This window comes from Phocoena phocoena, chromosome 2, assembly GCF_963924675.1.
Source record: "Phocoena phocoena chromosome 2, mPhoPho1.1, whole genome shotgun sequence".
Taxonomy (NCBI): Eukaryota; Metazoa; Chordata; class Mammalia; order Artiodactyla; family Phocoenidae; genus Phocoena; species Phocoena phocoena.
In genome coordinates, this window is record NC_089220.1 from 177,400,267 (window position 1) to 177,425,083 (window position 24,817).

Below are 24,817 nucleotides of genomic sequence, written 5' to 3' on the forward strand. Positions count from 1 at the left end.
CCTGCATCTGATTAAGTACCATTTATATTTGCATTTGCCACAGTGGAATTTCTCGGCCTTTTTTTTTGGTGACTTAAAAAGCATTTCATATTTAACATCATTCGTACAGTCTAACTTTACCTGTTTAGATTAATGGTTTTGTTCTTATTTCCCTTCTCCCCCTGCTCCTCCGTGTGTGGCAGCTCCTACTGCGTATGGTGGGGTCACCTGACCAGGACCTCCAGGAAGCCGCAGCTGGCTGTATATCCAACATTCGCAGGTTGGCTCTTGCTACAGAAAAGGCGAGAAACAATTGAACGGACATTACAGCTACCAAATGTTACACGACACAGGCCATGTCACTCCCAGGGCCAGGAGGCCTCAACTGGGAAACATTTCATAGCAAATCCTTTACAAACAAATGTCTGAAAACACAGGAATTTAGAAATGCAAAGGATGCTGTTCATCTAAAAATTGTATGGGTGTTTTTGTTCTATTTTAGGGATACGCCATGTAATGACATGTAAAAGCCAATATATTTGTGATAATTTTCCAGGAATTTGAGACTATATGTATACAGCTTGTATGTGTGTGTGCGTATCTATATCTATATAGAGATATAGATATATCAGCGATGCTTTTGTATTTGTGGTGATTTTAATAAAGATATGACCTTCCCGTTGTGCATTTTTTAGAGTCATTCATGAATGTCTTTAGAATTCCCTTTCTGTTAAACCAATCTAACTGTCTTGACACTATGGTTTTGTTTGTTTGATCGCCTGCAACCCACGGGAGAGCTCTGAGGAGATGCGCTGAGTTCACAAACTGTTACGGAATAGAATTCAGAGTTAAGCAGCTGGGCTGAGAGAGAGCATCCCGAGGTCATCCCAGGTTTCTCCGCAAACTATCAAACATCTGAGAAGACAACGTGTAACTGTCACTGTACCAGACAATGCAAATCACAAAAACAAGCAATGGGTGAGATTTTCACTTTGGGATTTCCAAAGTATAAACAATTAGATGTTTTATTTCCCTCACAGGATTCACCAACACTTTTACTGAAAGAATTAGTTTATGCTGATTTAAGGATAATATTACTTCACAGAAAATTGCTTTGAATTTCTGAACTTGTTTTCAGCACAAACAATACTTTTTAAAAAGTGGCTACAAAGGATTAATGGCACTTTATCAGGTTATAGAAACATTAGAAGCCACTTAAAAGAATCACATATGTAACCTTGGTGTGCTGCAATGTTTGGGAACTAACCGTCCCCAGCGTCTAAAACTAGCTAGGAAAACAGCTTTGTATGTGTCCACTCAGGAGACCGACCAACCACTCACTTAATGCTTTAGAGAGCAGGCAAGGTTTTATTGAAAAACATTAAGTACTGGGTACGTTCTTCATAATTTGGAGAAGATCATAAACTTAATTGAATTAAATGTAAATAACCTGTATGAAATGAAAAGCCTGTACAGGACGAAAATTATACCAGTGATAGATTCTCCAATAAAAAGGTAAGGCATTTCTGAGAACTTTAAGGTTTTGCAAAACACCAATTCATCTTCACTGCTTTTCAAAGGAGGTTATAAAAGAGGATAATAGAAACAAGGAAATGGTATCAATGCTAACAAAGAATAGAATTTAAATAATAGTGTAAATCCTTTAGCTTTCAACAGTAGTTATTTCTCATGTTAAAGTCACTGGTTGGCTGTTTTCTACTAACATTAAAAACACATCTAGAAATCATGGATTATGACAGCTATAGAAAATTAATAAGTATATTATTGTTACACTATTATTAAAGGAAGCTTTCACCGTCATTTTAAGATTTTTAAGTATTCTTGGAATTAGTGGGTCCCGAGAGTGGAGGGAAGCAGCAGCACAGAGAACCGGAGGAACGGTTGAGAAGGATGTTCCTTTACCACATGCGAGCTTGGGGCTCTTGTTTGCATGATCACTAAATGCATAAAATAAGGGCAAAGTACCATTTTAAAGGAAACTAAGCTTGTGGAAACAGATACAGTAAGCTAACATGAAAATCATCTTGTGTATTTCTAAGAATTCCTTCTTTTAATTCTTGAGTACCAGGAATGCAGTAGCTTTAAAGTAAACAAAAGAGAACCTGAATTTCAAGGTCAGTTTTTGGCTGTGTGTGTGTGTGTGTGTGTGAAATGGCGTAACAGAAAATTCTGACCTTACTAGAGAAATGTCAAAGGCAGTGAGTGAAAGCACCCAGAGATGTCAGAGAGCAAACATGCCGAGGATCACACTATTTCTTTGCTACTCCATGCAAAGAGACCAACTTTTCTCTCTCCATGGGACAGCACTTACTTTTTTCTTTGCCTTAGTTTTTGTATAAGATGCTTTGTTTTATAGTTGTTTTCTGCTTTAAAGCTGACAACATTAATTCTAAGTTTTCAGCGACAAAGTTCTTTTTTAGGTTTTATTCCTCCCCAGGACATCTGGGAATCCAGTATGTTCCTCACAATAGCTGGCTATTTCAGTCTGAAAGGAGTTTAAGGTGGAAGGAATTTTAAACAGATACTCTTTGATCTTCTACTGTCTTTAGCTTGGAAAGTTTCCTTTTAGAAATCCTGGTCACCATCATCCTGCTGTTTGTAGTCACTATCATTTTGCCTCTCAGGATGACTTGTGTGAAAATAGTTTCTTTTTAAAACTTCTCTAGGTTCTGAAAGTGAGTGGAAGGTTAGACGTCTTAGGGAATGACATTGCAAATCCTATTACTTTGATAGATTTTGGAATTACCACTATGTATCTCTAAGGCATTTGCATGGACTTGAAAGTCAATGATTCAAACTCTTTGGAAAATTTATTTCCACTTAGGAAAATGAGAAATTCAGTTGTTGATAAACAGACAGCCATCTAACACGATTAGGTTAAAAATAATAAAGAAAAGTTCACAGTCCAAATAATTGAAGGTGTGTAATCACATTCCATAAAAGACAAGAATGGAACAGGCTATGGCCATCCTTATAATTCAGTGAAAACAGTAAGGACACCCACTTATTTAAGAACCTCACTGCCTCAAATGCATTAAATGCCCAAAAAACACCTATGTTCCTCCTGTACTTAAGTGTAAAAAGTGGGATTCTCTTCCTCAGTGAGAAAGGAGTAGAAAGAGAACAACATTTTACATGACGCTACCTAATGCTGTCGCTGTGTTAGGTACTTCCTGCTTGTGATCTCATTTAAAATACAGGAGAATTGGTAAAACCAGCTAATCTCGTATCATACTAGGGTCTGTCTAAGTGGGCACGGTTATTCTGCAAGGACAATTTGGCAACGCACACCAGAAGCTTTTTAATTTTTTGTGCCCTTTGGATTATGCCCAAGGGTTTATGTACAAGGGTGTTCACCACATCATTATTTATAATGGTAAAAATGTTAGGGAAAAAATTGGTTAATTTAATTACGGTGCAACCTCACCATGAAAACATGTTGTAGAATACTAGTTAATGACAGAGAAAGCTTTTTGCAAGACACTGTTAAATTGGAAAGCAGGTTCTGAAACAATGTATACAGTGTGATCCCATTTTTAAAAGTATATACATGTAGCTAGTCACAATGAAAGCAGATGGGACTTACACACACCACGCTGTGATTAGTCAAAGAAGTGATTATTTCTGAATGGTGGAGTAAGAATGATTTTTGTTGGCTCTTTTGCTCATCTGTGTTTTCTAAACTATTTTACAATAAACACGAATTCCCTTTTTTTAAATAAAAACACTCCCAGTGAATTTTACTTTTTTATTCTTTGGAAACTTCTAAGGCAGACATTCTTCCTCATACTAACTTTAAAAGAGAGATCCTCAGTTTACAAATGGGAGACACGACCCATACATAAATTTTTTTTTTGACAAAAGAATGGTCGCTTCAACACCTAAAACACTATAATGTACTTTACCCCACAAAATGCACATCTGTAATACCTTTCAACTACAACTAATAGTAGCACAGTGTACCTGAAGCATGCTGAAGTGGCCCATAAGTAAATTCTGAAAATTTCTTTTTGTCTAAGCAGCTGCATTCTATTCCAAGAGCACCAAAAGCAGGAAAATGAAGTAACTCAAGAGTCATTGACAGATTGCTTGTTACACACTGTTGTTCTGAAAAGAATGATTTTGATCCATTCATTTGTTTATTGTTGTAGATGCCTGAGACAAACAATATAGGGATTTACTGTTCCGTTATATATTTTGCCTGAATTCGTCTAATAGAAATACACTTCCAACCAATAAATAAATATAGTACAGTTTCATAGACTTCTGTTCTCCTTTAAAGCACCGTGTTTTTCTCCTTTGTGCTCTTTATTTTTCTGCTCTGTTACGTTAATTTCCCCTCATTCCAGCAATTGTTTTCCTTCTTTTTTTCCTCCATTTTACTTTCCGTGTCTCCAGCTTCTGCTCCCATTTTCTCTGATAAATGGTTGTTACATTTTCTGGCTCTTTAAATGCCTTATGCTTTCATTTCCATAAATGCAAGATGTTACGTTAATATTCCAATGTTTCTGATACACAGCTCTCATGGCTGACTTGAAATCATGTAACAGATGGAATCCTTATACTCCCAATCCATTTTTTTCAAAATTTCAAGTAAAAGTAATTATTCTTTATTTGCATCTATCAAGACAAAAGGGAGCTTTTCTTTTGCCAGTTCGCGCCACCCTGATTCATTAGTTGATAAAAGACATCCTTTGCAGAGTACATAATTGGCCCATGATGTTCGGAGTTAAGACTTGTCATTTCAGTTTAGATTTATGTCCTAATTTATTTTCATGATTGAAAGGTATATTAGTGTATACCAGCATGGTTCGTACACATTCAGAATCTACAGCTGGTTAGCTTGCTCATAAAGAAAGACTATATATCAAAAGCGAGTTCAGACAAGATAGTGTGGATAGTTAAATGCAAATCCTATTTCATTATTGGAAGAAAACTGACCTTTGTCAATAGATTAGTTACATTATCAGTTACAAACCTAAATCCACAATGGTAAGGCAAGTAATGTAAATAAGTGAAAAGAGCCGGATTAAAAATAATAATAGGGCTTCCCTGGTGGCGCAGTGGTTGAGAGTCCGCCTGCCGATGGAGGGGACATGGGTTCGTGCCCCGGTCCGGGAAGATCCCGCGTGCCGCGGAGCGGCTGGGCCCGTGGGCCATGGCCGCTGAGCCTGCGCGTCCGGAGCCTGCGCTCCGCAACGGGAGAGGCCACAACAGTGAGAGGCCCGCGTACCGCAAAAAAAAAAAAAAAAATAATAATAATAATACTGAGACAACTGCCAATTGACCTTTATCCTCCATGTCTGGGAGACAGAAGGGAGTGGTGGAGACTGTGGAGAAGTGGAGAGTGCAGACAAATTACTACTCATCTCTAGCTAACTGTAGCCAGATCTTATCATTTTTCAAGAGAAATTCAGATTTTTATAGGCAATCACCCAAATTTTAAGTACTGGCAATTTCATTGCCATAGCAGAATACAACAGACTGGGTGGCTTAAACAACACACAGTGCTAGAGGCTGGAGGTCTAAGACCAAGGGGCTGACAGGTTGGTTTCTGATGAGACCTCTCTCCTGGCTTGCAGACAGACACCTTCTTGCCGTGTGCTCACAAAGAGATTTATCTCTGGTGTCTTTTCCTCCTACAAGGACACTAGTCCTATGGAATCAGGGCCCCGCCCTTATACGTCATTTAATTTTACTTATCTCTTTCATAGGCCTATCTATCTCCAAATATCGTCACATTGAGGGTTAGGGCTTCAACATATGAATTTGGGGGTAGGGGATGCAGTCCATAACAGCAACCATGCAGAAAAATCAAAAAGACCCTGTGAGCCAGATATGGCCTTCAGCTCATCAGTCTACAATGTCATCACCTTCATCTATTAGAATGAGAGTTTAAGTCCTGACATTAACATCCCTAAAGATGCCTGGAGCTAATCAATAGAAAAGCAAGGAAAATAATTTATGAAAAAGAGCACATGTCAAAACCACCTTGGTTCACGTAGATTCATATTATGATGTCAGCACTACAAAATGCAGCACTGGACAGGTTGACTTCCTCAAGCCGACTGAAGCTTGGAAAAATACTCTGAGGATGTAGATAATCATGATTAGGTTTAGGGTCAAAGAATAGCAGAGCTGGAAACACCTTTAGGGCCAACTCCCTGCCCTCTAGCAGGCAAGTATCAAAGCTGCTCAGGACAGAGGCCTATTCTCTTCCAAAGGTTCTCCAGGTATTTGCTTCCCATTCCCCCTCAGACAGATTGGACTAACCAGCTTATGAAGATAAAAAGAGCCTTGATATGGAGGTTCCTTAAACAACTACAAATAGAACTACCATATGACCCAGCAATCCCACTACTGGGTATATATATATCCTGAGAAAACCATAATTCAAAAAGAGTCATGTACCAAAATGTTCATTGCAGCACTATTTACAATAGCCCGGAGATGGAAACAACCTAAGTGCCCATCATCAGATGAATGGATAAAGAAGATGTGGCACATATATACAATGGAATATTACTCAGCCATAAAAAGAAACGAAATTGAGCTATGAGGTGGATAGACCTAGAGTCTGTCATACAGAGTGAAGTAAGTCAGAAAGAGAAAGACAAATACCATATACTAACACATATATATGGAATTTAAGAAAAAAAATGTCATGAAGTACCTAGGGGTAAGACAGAAATAAAGACACAGACCTACTAGAGAATGGACTTGAGGATATGGGGAGGGCGAAGGGTAAGCTGTGACAAAGCGAGAGAGTGGCATAGACATATATACACTACCAAATGTAAGGTAGATAGCTAGTGGGAAGCAGCCGCATAGCACAGGGAGATCAGCTCGGTGCTTTGTGACCACCTGGAGGGGTGGGATAGGGGGAGTGGGAGGGAGGGAGACGCAAGAGGGAGGAGATGTGGGAACATATGTACATGTATGGCTGATTCACTTTGTTGTGAAGCAGAAACTAACACACCATTGTAAAGCAATTATACCCCAATAAAGATGTTAAGAAAAAAAAAGAATCTGAAAAAGAATATAAATATATCTGAAACTGAATCACTTTGCTGTACACTTGAAACTAATACAACATTGTAAATTAACTATACTTCAATAAAAAATAAATAAAAATAAAAGAAAAAAAAAGAAAATGTGCCGTAAATACATACAATGGAATGCTATTCAGCCATACTAAAGAATGAAGTATTGCCACTTGTTACAATATGGATGGGCCTTGAGAGCAGTACACTAAGTGTAATCAGACAGAAAGACAAATACATGATCCATATATGTGGGATCTAAAAAACCCCCCAAACCCAAAACCCCCACAAAACTGAACTCACAGATACAGAGGACAGTTCAGTGGTTGCCAGAGGTGGGGCTGTGGGGTGTTGTTGTAAAATAAATACGTCAGCGGGACGCAGTGTACAGCAAGGTGACGCTGTACTGCATATTTGAAAGGTACTAAGAGAGTAGATCTTAAAAGTTCTCATCACAAGAAAAAAAATTTTTTGTAACTATGTGTGGTGACAGATGTTAAGTAGACTTGCTGTGGTGATCATTTCACAATGTATACAAATATTGAATCATTATGTCGTATACCTGAAACTAATATAAGGTTGTATGTCAATTGTACCTCAATAAAGTACATACATTGCATACATATATAAAATAAAATTTTCTAGTAGCTGTAGTAAAAAAAAAAAGTAAAAATAAAACAGGTGAAATCAATTTTAATATGCTTAATTTAACCAAACGTATCCCAAATATTATCATTTAAACATTTAATGAATAAAAATTACTAATGAAATATATTACATTGTTTTTCACTAAATCTTTGAGGTTGGTGTGTATTTTACAGTTATAGCACAGTTCAATTCAGGCTAGTAGCCACATTTATGTGGCCACTGGGTACCATGTTGGTAAGTCTTAGTCTTAGACACTTGGCTAGGTTAAGGGCTTTCTTTTACCAATAGTTTCAATTTATGTGAGTTTTCACTATTTCTCTGGGTTATGCCAGATCACCAGGCATCGTGTCTTAGTGCTTTTTCTCCTTCTGACAGACCTCTCAGAGTCATGCTATTTCTGTTGGCGTGATGCCTTTTTAAATTCAAATTGACACGCATTTCAAAGGCCATTCATCTAGAAGACCACAGTCAACACCGTATTTTGTGCAGTTGTTTTTATTGCGGTAAGATATGCACAACATAGCGTTTACCATTCCAACTGCTTTTTAAACTGTACAGTGCAACAGCGTTAAGCGCATTCGCACCGTTGTGTAACCAGCACCGCCGTCCGCCTCCAGAACGCTTTCATCGTCCCAAACTGAAGCTCTGCGCCCTTTAAACACCAGCTCCTAACCTCCCCTCCTCCAGCCCCTGGAAACCACCTTCTGTGTCTCTAAATCTGACCTCCCTAGCTACCTCAGGTAAGTGGACGCAGACAATATTTGTCTTTTTGGGTCTGGTTTTTCTCATTCAGCACACTGTCTTCAAGGTTTATCCATGCTGTAGCGTATGTCAGAACTTCCTTCCATTTTACAGGGCAATAATATTTCATTCTGTGCACATACAACATTTTGTTTATCCATCCATCCACCGGTGGTCGCTTGGGTTGTTTCCATCACTTGGCTATTGTGAATAATGCTGACATAAGCATGAGTGCACAAACATCTGTTCAAGTCCTTGCTTTCAATTCTCTTGGGTATACACCCAGGAGTGGAACAGCTGGATTGGATAAAATTATTTTTAAAGCCTAACTAGTCAAACCTATAATAAGAAAAGGTGGTTCGGGGCATCCTTACCAGCAGAGTCAGTGGACTTGAGATACACTCCACAGCGTCTCTAGCAGGGACTCTATTTTGTAAGCATCCCAACAGTTTCACAGTCACTGACTCATGGACAAAGAATCCTCTCAAGTTACCTCAGTCAGTTCAGTATATTTTTAATTCTGAATGAGCCAAGTTCTCCCAGTGTGTGATTCAGTGGGTGCAAATTAGGCATTTAAGAAGATATAGTCATACTTTTGGAAAAACAGTAAGGTCTCCTAACGGTGCCACTAAATCTACCAAAATGGCCTAAAAAATGAACCCAACTCTCAAAAGTTCCACTGTGCAGTGTTTACGTTGTGCTAAAAGGCAAATGTGAGTTTTCTGCAACTCCCATGTACAATTCAGCACTTTTAGAGAGAAAAAGAAGCTGAAGGGCTCTGAAAAGTTTGTGCTGGCGCTGTGAGAAATATTTCTAGGCTGGGAGCTGCCCTGAGAATCTGCTCAGTTTGCACTGCGTATGTCGTCTGGGCACATAAAGATGGCGAGCGTGGTCCCTGACAGCTTGCAAATGCGTCCCCTCCGCTGCAGAAAAACGCTGGCCCCAACCAACCCGCGTCCTGCTTGAACCTTGAGGACACATGGGGGGCATGTCACGGTTGGCCCCCGGTTTTGCTTTGAAGGGAATGTGTTGTTTTTTTCAGCTCTGATGGTCCTTCCTAATCTGCACTCGCAAGGTGTAAAACATTAAGGGAGCACCTTAATTATTTTGTCCCGTTTGAAGCAATAGACAGCTGCTGACGCTGATTTAAAACAGAAGACAAGCGACCCCACTGTAATCTCCGAGGTTAGTTTATTTGGATTATTCTCTGAAACTGAACTGACCATGAGCTCCGACAACAGAGGTGAAGGCGTGGAGGGAAGGCGGGTCTTCCTTCCCGCCTGGAGCGTCGTGACTCTGGGGACACGTGTGCCCCTCGGACTCGGGCAGACGCTGCACGGGGCCCAGGGGTGCTCGGTGCGCTCCCGTGCGCCCACTCTGGCTGCGTGGCCCTTTCACCCGCGAGGGTAACGATGTGAGCGCCTTCCTCAGGAAGGGTATTTACTCACGCCCTCTGGGCGGAGCACTGACGTTTCAGAGGAAGGCTAAAAGAATTCCTTAGGAGCTTTAGACAACCCTCGATTCTTTTTTCTTTTTTTAAAACAGCTTTACTGAGGTCTGATTGATACACAAAGAACTCCACACTTTTAACATGCGCGACTTGAGGATTCTGGTCATGCCAACAGCAGTCTCGCGAGCACCACAGTCCAGGCAGGAGAAGCACCAACGCCTCCCAGAGTAGATGCACACGCAGGGCCGACTCACTTTGTTGCAGAGCAGAAACTAAGACACCATTCTCCAGCAGCTAGGCTTCAGCAAAGGTGTTAAGGCATAAAACCAAAAGCGCCTCGCGGAGTCTGCCTGTCGCGTGTGCGTGTGCGTGTGCGTGCGTGTGCGTGATGGCAGCGGGCGGCCACTTGCCCTGAGCGCGTCTGAAGCGCACGGCGCTGGGACCGCGCGCGGCCCATCTCAGCACTTGGTCCTGCAGCGGAACTCGGACCCCAGTCCCCGACAGCCCCTGCCGTGCGCTCTGCTTCTGCGACCCCGCCCGCTTTCGTAGCCTCACGGAAGCGGGATCGGGCCGCGTTCGGCCTTCGGGACTGGTTCATTTCGCCGAGCATCGCGTCCCCCGGGAGAAAGCCCTCCGTCCGCTGTCGCCCCGTCAGCTGCAGCCCGGCCTCCTCACGGACGACCTCCGCGCCCTCGTGTCGGCCCGCCCAGTCCTCCTCCACGTATACTCTGATGGGACTTCGCGCAAAAAAGCCGCCGGCGCTGACTCAGACGTGCAAAAGCGTGCGTAGCTTCAAGTTTTACCCGCCGCCCCCGACGGCGGCCGGACGTGACCTTTGCCAGCTCGGGGAGGGGGGGGGAGGGTCTCCCGGGTGAAAACAGCCCTTCTGGCTGGGCGGCGGCCATCTTCTCACAGCGCACATTTATAGGAGGCCGTCGCGCTGCACGCCTTAAAGAGATGCGATTGTTGCCCATCACACGTCAGTAAAGCGGAAAGAAGACTTTTAAAGGACCGAGTAGCGTAAAACGGCGCCTCGGCGCGAACGCCGCATCCTTCAGGCTGTCCCCGCCCCGGTCCCGGGCGCCAGGGCCCCTGCGGGCGGCGCGACGCCCGCCCGGCCCGGCGTCCGGGCCCCCAGCGAGGCGGCTGCCCCGGGCGGAGCGGCGGGGGGCGCAGCCGGGAGGGGCCCCCGCGCGATGCCCGGCCCCGCGTGCGTCCCACCCCGCCAGCCTCCGGGGCCGGCCCAGCGCTGCCTCCCCCGCACCCCGGGGCCGCGGCGGGGGACTCGGGGGCCGCCCGGGTTCCGGCCGCCGAGCCGCACCTTTTGCTGGGCGGGCTCCGGACCCCGCCCGGCCCTCTACCGGCTTCTTAGGTGCCACAGGCTCCCAAGTAGGCCCAGCATTTGGGGCGCCTCTTTCCCGCCTCTGCCCGGCGCTCAGTCCTCCCAGAACAGAGGCGCTTACTCTCCCCTGTGTGGCTGGCACTTCTGGACACATGTTCGCCTTCGTCCTCCCTGAAGCCAAGCCTCCAAGCTTGTGATGTAGGAAGTCCGCTGCGAAAGGTCTGAGAAAACGCCCTACTCCTGCTTGAAAGTCTGATTTCTTGAGACTACGATGCACCTACCGACTTTATATTAAAAGTCCAGTTTGAAACTCAACGCTGAGCAAGGGTTTCTTTTGTTCTGGGTGGTGTTCTGTCTCCCCTTCCCTGTAAAAAAACTGTCTTCAGCTTCTTGGCTCAATGGAGGGGAAGGAAGCTGCAGGGTTTGAAAAACAACCAACTAACCAACCAAACCAACCAACCAACACAAAAACCAGCTCTGGAACTACTAAGGAGGAAAGAGACATTGTACGGCATTTCAGAATCTCACCCACTATAATCGGCCAAGCTAAACTGTTTCTCTTACCCCACATGCCGGACGGCCCTGCTTCCACATCTTGCCCGCGTCGCTCCCTTCCCTTCAAGTACATACAAGAATTCAGTTTTGACTTCACACTTGCTTTGCTGTTGTCTGGCTTTTCACATTACTTGGTGAGAAATTTTTCCTTTGATTCCTGATGTATTCAAAGCAAGTTAGCAATGATGCGATGAAAACTACTTCTTAATGATTCTAGAGCTGAACTTATACGCCACACAGTTTCAAAATGAATGAAACACAAAACATTATGTACGACGGGGAAACTCTGTATAACCCGACACCAGCTCCTAGTGGCTGAAAGTCCTCTGGTTTGTGAGGGTGATTTTACCCACTAAGATTTAGACAAGACTGGCTTGAACCTCTAGAGAGTGACAAACTCAACACTGAGTATTTCCAGGAATTCCTGAGCAGGACACGTTCTTCCAAGTCACCTCACGGTTCTGGTCATTGCTTGCTTCCTGTCAGTGTTCGGTTCTTCCCAGCCTCACCTCTGGCAACTGCTCCCCTTCCTCCCTTCCTGCCCTTGTGAGCGCAGATATGTAACACAACTCCTTTTCTCTGATTTCTGGAAAATGCCACCCATCCAAGACAAGTATGAGTGGGAGCCATTTGCGGAAGATTCTGGGGTTAGGGCAGCACAAAGAAAGCCTCAGTCTGTGAGAGCAGCCTCAGCGCTGTCTCCTAGCCATTGTCTCCATCAGGAACCTCCCACTCCTGGGCATGTATCCGGAGAAAACTCTATCATTTGAAAAAACACATGCACCCCAATGTTCATAGCAGCGCTATTTACAATAGCCAAGACACAGAAACAAACCCAAGTGCACATCAACACATGAACAATCTAAGAAAATTTATATATATATATATAAAATGTCTCGTATCTATTCCATTATATATATAATGGAGTATTACTCAAGCATAAAAAAGAATGAAATCTTGTCATCTGCGGCAACATGGATGGACCTAGAGATTATCATACTAAGTGAAGTAAGTCAGCAGAGAAACACAAGTATTATATGATTTTGCTTACATGTTGAATTAAAAAATAATACAAATGAATCTATACAAAACAGAAACTCACAGACAAAACAAACCAAAGGGAAAGGGGGGAGGGATGAATAAGGAGTATGGGGTTAACAGATACAAACTACTGCACATAAAATAACTAAGCAACAAGGATTTACTGTATAGCCCAAGGAACTATATTCAACCTCTTCTAATAACCTATAACGGAAAATAACCTGAAAAAAACCCATATATATACACAAATAACTGAATTACTTTGCTGTACACCTGAAACGAACACAATATTGTAAATCAACTATATTTCAATTAAAAAAATTTTAAACCTGTCACTGACATCACCTGCCTTGTTGGGCTCTTTCTCCCTCACCACCTATGTCTCTTCCCAGAGTCTCGCCTATTCCCAGCACCAACTCCTGGCCTTGGTGATGCTATCTTCAGAGATTTAAATGTTTCTGTATCAATTAGCTTTTATTGCTTTACACACACACACACCCGTCGTTCCAAACAACTATGCATTTAGCTCGTGAGTCTGCTGGGCAGCAATTTGGACTGGACTCAGCTGGGCACCTCAGGCGTCTGCTGGCAGTGGCAGACTGGCTTTGTTTTTAGAGGCTGGGCTCTCGTGTGTCTAGGGCCTCAGCGGGACAGATGGGCTGACTTGAATCTGCCCGATGCAGTCTCTCACCCTCCAGTAGGCCAGCCTGGGCTTGTTCACAAGGAGGTTGGGCTGGGTTCCATGAGAACAGGCAGAATCACCCAAGGCTTCTTGAACCTTAAGAACAACTGGTCCACCAACCCTTCACTGCATTCTATCGGTCAGAACAAGTCAAAGGTCTCCACTCAAGGGCGTGAGCTACAAGTCACACTACAGCAGGCGTGCCTCTAGCAGGCTACTTACTACAGTTTCTTCCTTCTCTGACAGAGAGTGATTTAATTCCCTGTGCCTCACTCTGAACCCGTCCACGACAAATCCTCAGGGCTATCTCTCCACAATCAATAGTCCTTAAATTGTTTTTACAGAAATTACATTTTCCCCTTCAGAGGAATTTTGCGGGCACCTCTTAAACTTCTGGGTTGTTTCTTCCCAAGAACACGTAGAAATAGTGCCTGTGTGTGTGTGTGTGTGTGTGTGTGTGTGTCAATGGGTGGGGGGTTGTTAAGAATAAGTCATTATTTTGGCTCCTGGGATTATGATGATAATTTAATTTTTAGTTTTCAAGACGTTATTGTAGTGTCTTTAAGATAAGCCAACAGTATAAATACATATTTACAGCTGCTTTATTTTGTTTTATTCACCACAGAAGTACATGAGGACATGCATCCTAATACTCCAGTGTGGTGATCAGACAGGTTTCTAACGATCCTGATGCTTGCTGTAGAAAATAGGTCACACACAAACTGTGAAATAGATCTAAAGTCCACTGGAGATAATTAATTGCTACAAAATGCATCAGAAGGCAAAGATCCTTTCTAATTCAATTTTCAATGATGGCAGAGTTCATAAAGAACTAAAAGAGAACTGAAACTTCTGTGAAAGTAATAATAAAAAAAAAAGACATAAAATTCCTTTCCTAAGGAAAAGGAAAGAAGCTGATGAGGAAAAAATAATCAGTTCTGGGAAAGCAAATTTCAGCAAGTTTAGGGCACTGGCAAAAAAAGACTTGGGAAGAAAGGAGTCCAAAGAGCTGGATGGCCTTTAAACAAACAATTTTGGCAGGTGAACAAACTGTATGGGACATGAAGGACAGGGGACAGCCTGCCAAATTGGCAAAACGGAACTATGCAAAGTTCTGAAAGGCAAATTAGGGAATTAAGAAAGGATGTCCAGCCAGATCACCAAGGATGAACAAATGTGTAGGGACCACATCAAAAGTGAGAAAGATAATACAGTGTAGGGTAGACATAAAAGACATCAGAAAGTAGTTAATCGGCTGCACTAGTAAAAACCAAGTTATTATTGACCGTGTTATCATTCGGTTGAATAACCACCCCTGGATTTCACATTTTTCCGTGCAAGCCTGTTGCCTGGCACCACAGGAGGCCTTTTGGAAGAAGAAGGATTACCGTGGCTGTGTGATCATCGAAGGTGAGGACGCTCTGATTTCAATGACCCTGGATGACGCCAAGCCAGATGGATCGCTGCCCGCCATCATGGGCGTCATCCTTGCCTGAAAAGCTGACCGCCTCGCCGAGGTCCATAAAGAAATAAGGAAAATCTGTGAGTTCTACGCCAAAGGGCTAGGATGGATCCCCAGAAGCTTTACACCCGGTGCACTACGACGAGAGAGGAGCAGTGCTCCGGGGGCCGCCACACTCCTTCTTCCCCCTGGGCTCAGGGCTCAGGACAGGACAGGAGGGCGATTCGCCAGCCCGTAGGCAGTATCTGCTTTCCAGGCACGGAGACTGCCACACAGTGAAGTGGAGAACGGGCGGCTAGAGAGGTGTTGAATGCTCTGGGGAAGGTGGCAAAGAAAGACATGTGAGTCCAGGAACCTGAATCCGAGGACGCTGCAGCTGTAGACACCACCCACACCTTCTGGGAGAGGAACCCGCTTTCCGTGACAGGCCTGCCGAAGATCATGAGATTCTCCCCATCGATAACTGCCCTGTGGTTCGCGGTGTACAAATTCAGGCTGCTGACCCAACCCTGAGGTTTCAGTTTCATGCTTTTTGCTCTCTCTTTCCCAGCATCATAACGAGGAAAATACTGACAAATTTCAAGGCTCTGTCATCGGATTATGTTTCAGTGCACCGATTTAACCCCTCAATTTAATCTCAGCGTGTCACCTCCTTAATTTCAGTAAGATCAAGCTCCATCTTGAGATTTGTCTGTAGACCAACTTGTATTGATTAGTAGAAAATAACTTTGTTATCAATTTCTTAATTTCAAGAAGTTAAACTTGATGTGCTCATAAGAAACAAAAAAAATCATTACATAGTATATTAATATATAAGTAATACATGATATCATTATAGAATAGTGGTATCATTGTTATCCCACTTTACCTGTGTTCACTCAGTCCTCAGACTAGACCTAGGGGGACTGGTAATATTTATTATCCCATTTTACAGAGGAAGAAACTGAGGCACAGATACTAAGGCTATTGGTTTTCGAAGGCATTTGAAGTGGCAGAAGTTTTTCCTTGGTAAGTTACTGAGTAAAAGTCACGCGTCGTAACTTCAGACTTCCTAGTCTCTTTTCCTTTCCTTGAACATTCTTCTGCTGTGTTTCAACTGAGTACTAAGTACCCCACCAAACAGGGTACTTAGCACTCAGCTGAAACACAGCAAATGCACGAAGGAGAGACTGTCTCTGTTATTCATCCCTGGCCAAAGCTACCCTCGTGGGCTTTTATTGTCTATGCAGCTTCTATCTTCCGGTATCTCCCTTTGGTGATTTTTAGTTTAAAGATTACATAATCTTACAGTTAAGCTTAAACATCTAGCCTTCCAATTACGTTTAAATATGTGGCACTTAGTAAATGGTCATTAATATTGATTGAAGGAATGAATAAATAAAGCATGACATTGGTTTTTAAAGGGAAAAATAGGCTTCCTAGAAAAACAGAAACCCTAATTCTTACACCACCACTTGGGCCAATGATAAGACTAAAGGAATACAAAAATGGGAGACAGCCTGAACTAGCTGTGGAAACTAGGAAAAGGGGGCATTTACATGTCAGAAACATAACAGAATTTCTGCTAAATATATTCGGAATAGGAGCAGACTAAAGGAAGTCACGGAAGGTCAAGTGTGCAGAGTTTCCAAACAACTTCTATCATCTAGCAGTATATCTTAAATTTTTTTTTAGGTGAATTACCACTTCAGTTGCTTATAAACAACCCATTCTTTGTATGTATGATAATTTAATTCTTAGTAACATTTAGACTGCATCAAGTTTTGCTTTTACTAAACTGGCACGGAACATCAAGAATTTTCCTTATTTTTAAAGGCAACTGCTCGCAGAATGAAAAAAATAGAATTTTCAAAAAATATAAGGAAAAAAGCAAATAAGACCAAGTACATATAACAGAAGATTAAAAAGCAAAAGGAATTGCAAACAAGTTTAAAACCACAAAATAAGATGACAGAAGAGCAAATAAACTACTAAGTGTAAGTGGATGAATGTACCTCATGAGAGGTTTAAAAAAAAAGCCCTCTGTGTTTGTGTCCAGAGCAAACTCAGTTTGTTCAGTTTATATAAGGCACTAAAAGAAAAATTACACATAAAAATTAGAAGGATACTCAACAAGAAATTATGCAAACGTTTGTATGAAGGACCTGGGTTCTTTCCTTCTCTCTGCTCTGTGTTGGCTTTTAGGCTTGTAGCAAGACGGCTGCAGCAAATCCAGGGGTGACACGAGGAACAGCCAATCGTCAGGTGGCGGGGGAGACCATGGCTCTACTCAGAAGAAGGACGCTTTCCCAGAGGCTCCCCGCCTGTCAGCACACTTCATTTTGGCCGACACTGAATCTCATGCCCAACAACCAACCAACTGGAAAACAGAATGCACTCACCCGTAGACCAACCAGTCTGAGACACTTAGCTGTGTGAAAGAGAAACAGGTGGTCTACCTGAGCAAAACCGAGCTTCTATTGGAAGGAAAAGGGATAAATGGATTTTGATTACGCAACCAGTGATGATCACAACAGCAGATAAACGTTGATCAAAGGAAAGCTGATATATACTCAACAGACTTAAGGGCAAGAAAGCATTATTAAAGACCAAGAGCTGCTTTACTTAATGATAAATTCACCAGAAAGACAGAATTATTCTGATTCCCTATCTTCCAAAATAAAAGACGTAGCCTCAAAATATGTGCAGCAAGAAGCAAGCAGAAGCGCGAGGGGGAAATTAACAATTTCCAATTATAGATCATAGTGGACTGAGCAGACCAAAATTTAGAGAGAAATGAGGAAATACGAGCAACAGAATTGAGCCTGGAGTAACTGATGTGTATGTGTGTACACTGTATATGTAGCTAGTCTCACAAAAATATAGCAAATACATATTATTTTCAAGTACATATTGAACATCTTCAAAAATTGATCATATTCTTGACTCTAAGGCACTATCAACAAAAAAAACCCAATGCATTAAAATCAGAAGTACAACCAACAGCTAAAGATAGCCAAGAAATCAATATATTCAGAAATTTAAAGACCCACTTCTAAATAATTCATGGCTCAAAAAGAAATCATATTGAAAACAGCCAAATAGAACTGACTGACAATGTAAACCCTACATATTAAAAACTCACACAGGATTATTTGCAGGGAGAATTCTTTCTAAGCAAACCGAGCTAATCTTTTTTTAATAGCATATTTCCATCCAAAATGTTGACATTGATAGAAGAATTCAGGGAAACATTTTACTTCTTCCATGCACACTGGGAAGACTGCCCTCTGTTCTTTCTTTCCCTGGGTGTTTCCATGAAGTCTCAGCTAGAGTCTGTAGGCTGTTCACTTTATTTAACATTGTTGTAGCAATTTTACAGAACCAGCCAGTCCAGTAAAGGTCAGCCCTTCTGTACTGCCCCCAATGCCCCGGCAGAGGAACGTTTCCTTTATCCTATCAGGTGGTCATCAGAAGAGTCTCTCACTCCCTTCCTGGACCACGCTACCAGGAAATCGAAATTGCCCCGGGTATTGCCAAACTAAACATCTCCGAGTCGACTCCTATCATTAGCTTCACAACTCTGCACAGGGGTGACCTCCTCTTCCTGGAACATCCCCATATGTGTATTTACAAATCTATGGATTTTAGTTATTCTATTAGTCCAAAGCCATGCAGCATTTCCCTTCTAGCAGTAACTCAAATGAACTGCGTGGCCAACCTGATGCAAGGAAAGAGGAAAAAATGAACATTTCAGTGTCTGCCCTAGAGAGAGGGTTTGCAGAAGCGTCTTTCACTTGGCTTGTCTAATAGGGCTGATAATAAACTCAAATGAGGAAGATGAATATAACGACTTCAGCTTCCACGTACATCATAAGAACAATCCATTCTTGTTATATTTTAAATTGATTTCTTCTCATGGGTATTTAAAAATCCACAAATATTTTTACAGATCATCTGCTATGATAAAGAGTGATTTTGCACATGGTTGCATTAAGGAAAACCCATTTTAGTTTCCTTTGACTTCACCCTAAGATCACAGATGTTGGCACTCTTAACCGAACAAAGGATAGACTTCCTTAAGCATGTTTCATGATAATAGCTTTCATTTTATTTTGGTTGGCTAGATGTATATTGCCTCTCCAAGACCTCAATTATATAACCTGGGATTTCCACATTGTTTTTGACAGAAAAGTAGAACAAAAATAAGTTATGCAGACTAAATTTGAAACACATGATATGGAATTGAAAGGACTTAGTGATGAAAAAGTTGTCTGAGTTAGGGTAATCAAATCTTGAAATAGATTTCTTCTTAAACAAGCAAACAGTTCAAAGTATTTGGCTATGCATCACTGTTTTTTCAAGCTTGAAAAGATTATACTGCTCCATCTCTCAACTATAGTATATTTACAGCTGGACTTTGAAGCTGATGCAGTAAACATCAAACTCTTACCCCAATCTTGGGTTATAGTCTCCATTAAGCCTCTGTGAGGCTCTGGCTTCAGTATCACAGACAGCAAGCAGAATTTTGTACACTTGAGGAAAAATAGCAAGGTTTTGAAAACCATGGACTCTTGCAACAGATGTTCTGCTTTTGTCATTCCAATAGGATTAAGCTGCTTTAATCCTCTAACGCTATAGAGCCAGGCTTATATTAGACTCTTATTTAGTACCTATTATTCAATACCTTACAGGTTCTTAACCTATTTGGAGGTCACAGACACTTGTGTACATCTGAGGAAAGCCATGGATCTGTATTCTCGAAATTTTGCCTGTCATTTCTATCCACATTACAGACTCTGAAATCCACTCATGGATCCCAGTTAAGAATCTGTATCCTAAGGAATCTGAGAATGAAAACTCTGGGAAAAAAAGAGGATTTTGAGTAGTTTTTCTTTAACTTTTGGAATACAAGATCCTCTAATTGAACATTGGATGTATATAGGGGCCATCCATTTTTAGGTAACTTTCTTTAAAAAGATTCATAAGGATTTTTTAAAAAAAGTATGTAATTGTTGAGGGATTTTAACATTTGCAATCTTTTCACCAAAAATCCACATCAATATCACAAATGAATAGCTAAAGTGTTAGGTCCGGGTCCAGGTCCAAATGGTTTTGTTTTTTCGTCTTTATTCTACCAGATAAGAAAATTCTAACTCACAACTCATCAGAACTGGCAGAAAATGTTTTCTGGCTCTGACAAATGGATCTGGATATCTGGATTGAAATTATAGAGAAATTTCCAACTGAGGACTCTACTTTCAGCATTCTGTCAAGGACTAAATCAAGGAATATAACACACTGAAAAGCTGGACTGTTGTATGCTTCCACTTGGGAGTTAGGGGCAAATGGTTTCCATTCTTTGGTTGCATTTGACTCTGGAAAGCATTCCCACTGTTACAGCATATGTATGTGGTTTTATAATGTGCCCAATATGATGTCATTATTTTTTTCCTCTAAAGATGGAAGAAGATTGAATATTTGGTGTTTGAAAAGTCATATACACAGTGACAGAGCTGTTTGCACCAGAGCTTGGTTTGCTTAAGAAATTCTCTTATCTCCCACGTTAAAAATTAAGTTAATTTTGGCTCTGAAGTGACAGAATCAGGCTATTAACAAAAACAACTAGACTGCAACACATGTTCCTTTAGCAAACCACTGGAAGTCATAGAAACGGTCTTTATTACCCCAATACTTAATCGAGAATAGGAAGCATATTAATGGCCACTATAACACTTAGGACATAAATATGTTGCAGGTCAAACGAAAACACAGAGTCTGGAAGAAGAGAGATGCTTCTTTTTCGGCATCACACAAATTTTCAAGCTGGTACCAAAGCTCTGTCCCATACAATCGTCAGATGTCTATGCTCCTTCTCTCTCTTAGCTTAGTGTTCTTCTGGAGTATTGCCCTTGTAGGCATAACTCAGGGGAGCCCACCAGATTCAAAATTAGAAAAAAGAAGGGCAAGGTACAAACCTCAGAGGTTGTACATGTGATTTGTGCATGTCTCTTATCCGGGTGAGCACAGCCATACAGCCACCCCTATGGCAGGAGAGGCTGGAAAATGCCACCTTTACTCTGGGTGCCGTGTGCACAGCTAACAGTCTAATACCATAGAAAAGAGAGCAAATGGATATCAAACACGTTTAGCAGTCTCTGCCAGAGCCGCCAACTAGTCCCTGCGAATGAAGCATTATGGCTTTGACCTTTCATGGTAACCTTTTATTCCCAAGCAACACCTGTCTTTGCACACAGAACTTGTGCTCCAACAAAACTGCTTCTAACTCAGTTTTTCTGGTCTTCATCATGGATCACAATTGTAAACTAAACAAACAAAAACAGATTATTTGTCTATAATAAGGGTTTTCAATGATAAACAGAATTTTTTAAAAAAATCATTGAGCACTTTATCCCGATATTTTCACAGCACATATTAATATTAAACATATACATAATTTAATCCAATTATAAAGTGAAATATCTGCAGACACACATACTCAATTAGGGAGTTTTCTTTAGTTCCATCTGAAATTGGGAACCTGTTGGTTCTGGTAACAGGATCCTCCAAGGGGTGAGCCTGGTTTCCAGCACCCGTTGTCTAGAAAACACATTTGGGGAACGGACTTAGGGGTAGGTATCAGTTATAGTCATTTTATTGCAAACAATAGCAATGGACTCTGGCTAGCTTTAAGGGGAAAAGAAAAGAATTTATCACAATGGTATCAGGGTTACTCATAGAAAAGAAGAGAAAGATCTGTCATGAAGGACAGAAATCAAGACAGGGCAGCCATGGGGATCTAATGCAAAGACCCTCCAAGACACTTCTGCCCTAGTGAATCAGCTCTTGTCATGTTTTTCCCTGGTCGCTGTGCTCTTGATTCAAAGTCCTGGGAGAAGAGTCTGGAGCTTGGTGTTATGGGCTGAATTGTGCCCTCCCTTCCCCCATTCCTATGTTGAAGTCCTAACTCCTAGTACCTCAGAATGTGATGACTATATATGAAGAGAGGGTCTTAAAAGAGGTAATTAAGTTATAATGAGGTCATCAGAGTGGCCCTAATCCAATAAGACTGGTGTCCTTATAAGAACAGGAAATTTAGACAGAGATACCTATAGAGGGAGAATTCCATGTGAGCATGAAGGTGGCCGTCTACAAGCCAAGGAGAGAGGCCTCAGAAGAAACCAGCCCTGCTGACACCTTGATCTTGGACTTGTAGCCTCCAGAACTGTTAGAAAATAAATTTCTATTGCTTAAGTCACTCCGTCTGTGGTGCTCCGTTAGGGCAGACTGAGCAAACAAATTCATCTGGCTTATCTTTTTCTTAAGACTGCACGTACTGAAGCAGGCCATCTGCCAAAGGAAGGGGGAACGTAGAAGAGGGGGAGGGAATGTGCAAAGTACAAAACATTGTACATTTCTTCCAAACAGTTGAAGGCTCCTCAGTTGGAAGAGATATTAAATTTATTCCATGTTACTCCATAAAAGAAAATTAGTGTAATTGGAAGTTCTAAGAAAATATATAATTACCTAAATGTAATTAAGAGCTGCCCAATAGAATAGAACAGAACCAACTGCCTTGTATTATAACAGAAATTAAAGCAATTACTATCATTATTATAGGCAACGTTTACTGAGTGCTACTATGTGCCGAGAACTGGGCGGGACACTTTCCCACGTTGTTATTTGATTCAACTAAGAACCTCATGAGCAAGTGACCATTACTATCTCTCCACTTTAAAACTAATGAAACCAAAATCAGTCGGTGATAAAACCAGATTTTGAACCCAGGCCTAACTAAACTGGGAGCTAGAATTCTTACCCTAGTAAGCAATACTAACACTAAAAGTATGCAAATAGTAGTTCAGCATGCTGTGGAAGGAGAAATTATCACTGTCATTTTCCAAACCTGTGATCTTTGCTTCAGGCCTTGATTTCTAGAGGCTCTGTACTTGTCTTTGTTTCAGCTCTGGTTAGTATGTTCTTGAGAGAAGCAGAGAATCAGATGCTTAAAAAGCAGATGTTAGTGAAAAGCTCTGGAAAGTTAAGAGATTGTTGAATATTGTACTGTACTCTTTAAACCAGGTCAAAACTGTTACAGTAAAACAAATGTTGGGAATATTCACAAGATATTTAACTCCTACCTATGTCAGGAGAAAAGGCCCCAAGTTAGATGTTTATATGTTTCCTATCTTAAAAACATTCTGTTCTGTATCTTATAAGCATAGAAGTGACCCAATGCTAAATTTTTTCTAACAAGTCTACTTTTGGAGGTCAGACTAAAATGTTTAGCACTATCGCCTACATAATGCAATCATTCCAGTTAGGGTTGCATCTGCCAGCCTAGGCTGTGCATCAAAACACCTGGGAAAGGGCTTCCCTGGTGGCGCAGTGGTTGGGAGTCCGCCTGCCGATGCAGGGGACGCGGGTTCGTGCCCCGGTCCAGGAGGATCCTGCATGCCACGGAGCGGCTGCGCCCGTGGGCCATGGCCGCTGAGCCCGCGCATCCGGAGCCTGTTGCTCCGCGGCGGGAGAGGCCACGGCAGTGAGAGGCCCGCGTACCGCAAAACAAAACAAAACAAAACAAAACAAAACAAAACAAAAACCTGGGAAAGCTGCTAAACAATATATAAGCCTGGGCTTCATTCCCAGAAATGGTAACTCAGTTGGCCTGGAATTGGGCCTGGGCATGGGTATTTTTGGAATGCTCCCCCCATTGCTTATAATATGCAACCAGGGTTGAGAACCACTGCCTAAGAACTACATAATCTAACTGCACCTAGAACTAAAAATGAAACTCCGTTTTTCTTTAAGAAACCTACCTGATTTTTTTTAAGTCAGAAAAGCATCAGACTCTGACTCTAGCTTTTATACTACCTGATAAAAGATCTGATGGTATTAGTAAATCCATCCTGTCAAACAACATGAGTCTGAAACTTTTTCTCGTTCACTATCAGTGGTGCAGGAGATTCCTGACATAGGTGCAAATTTTCACCAAAAGATACCTATATATTTTTTGTTCTAGATTACTACCCTTTCATATTCTGCTTAGTTAAAAAAATTTTTTTTATGTACATGAAGGGAAGTTGCTTAGAAATGGGACTTAAGTTAATGTGTTCTTATCTACTGCAATAAAAAACAGCCACAAACACTCACTGGCAGAAAACATGAAATGTTCACTGTTCATGCATCTGGGGTGACTTAAGGATTAGCTCAGTGGTCCTGCTGATCTTGGCTGGACTAGTGCACACAGCTGAGGGTCACCCGGCCAGTGGCTGATCCAGCTGACTGGGCACGGCCGGGGTGACTTGGCTGTGCTCACACTTCTCACATCCTCCAGCAGGTTAGCCTAAAGATATTCTCATGGTGATGGCAGAGGTGCTAAGAAGAAGCCACAGATGCAATCCCTTTTCAAGACTTGGCTTGTGTCAAGTCAGCTAACACCCATTAGCCAACTCATTCACCTGAGCCCATTCACCTGCCCTAAGGGGCAGGCAGTCACTCCGCCCACTCCCCACTCGCAATGAGAGGACAAAAGGTGTGAATACAGGGAGGGAGAAAGAATTGGAGCCATCATTGTAATTCTACAACTGTTGGAAAAAAACAAATCCAATAACATCAAGCCCTGCGATGGAGGACAGGGACCAGAAAAAGATGATGATATGGTGAAATACAGTGTGGGAAATACCTCAACACAATAAAGGCTATATATGATAAACCCACAGATAACATTATACTCAATGGAGGAAAACTGAAAACTTTTCCTCTGAGATCAAGGAACAAGAAAAAGATGCCCTCTCTCAACACTCCTATCCAATATGTTTGTTAGTCCTAACTAGGGCAATTAGCAAGACAAAGAAATAAAAGACGTCAAGAT

General features: G+C 41.8%; 1 protein-coding gene and 1 pseudogene across 1 annotated transcript in view; both read left to right on the top strand.

Annotated features, from left to right (window-relative positions):
* Positions 1 to 491, top strand: part of ODAD2 (outer dynein arm docking complex subunit 2) — a 196,002-nt gene extending 195,511 nt beyond the window's left edge. Inside the window, exon 19 of the mRNA XM_065871968.1 lies at positions 183 to 491. Coding sequence (XP_065728040.1) covers positions 183 to 296 — 114 coding nt within the window. The 3' untranslated portion in view covers positions 297 to 491. The remainder of the gene's footprint in view (positions 1 to 182) is intronic.
* Positions 492 to 14,646: 14,155 nt separating this feature from the next.
* Positions 14,647 to 15,477, top strand: LOC136118585 (amine oxidase [flavin-containing] A pseudogene; annotated as a pseudogene).
* Positions 15,478 to 24,817: the final 9,340 nt, after the last annotated feature.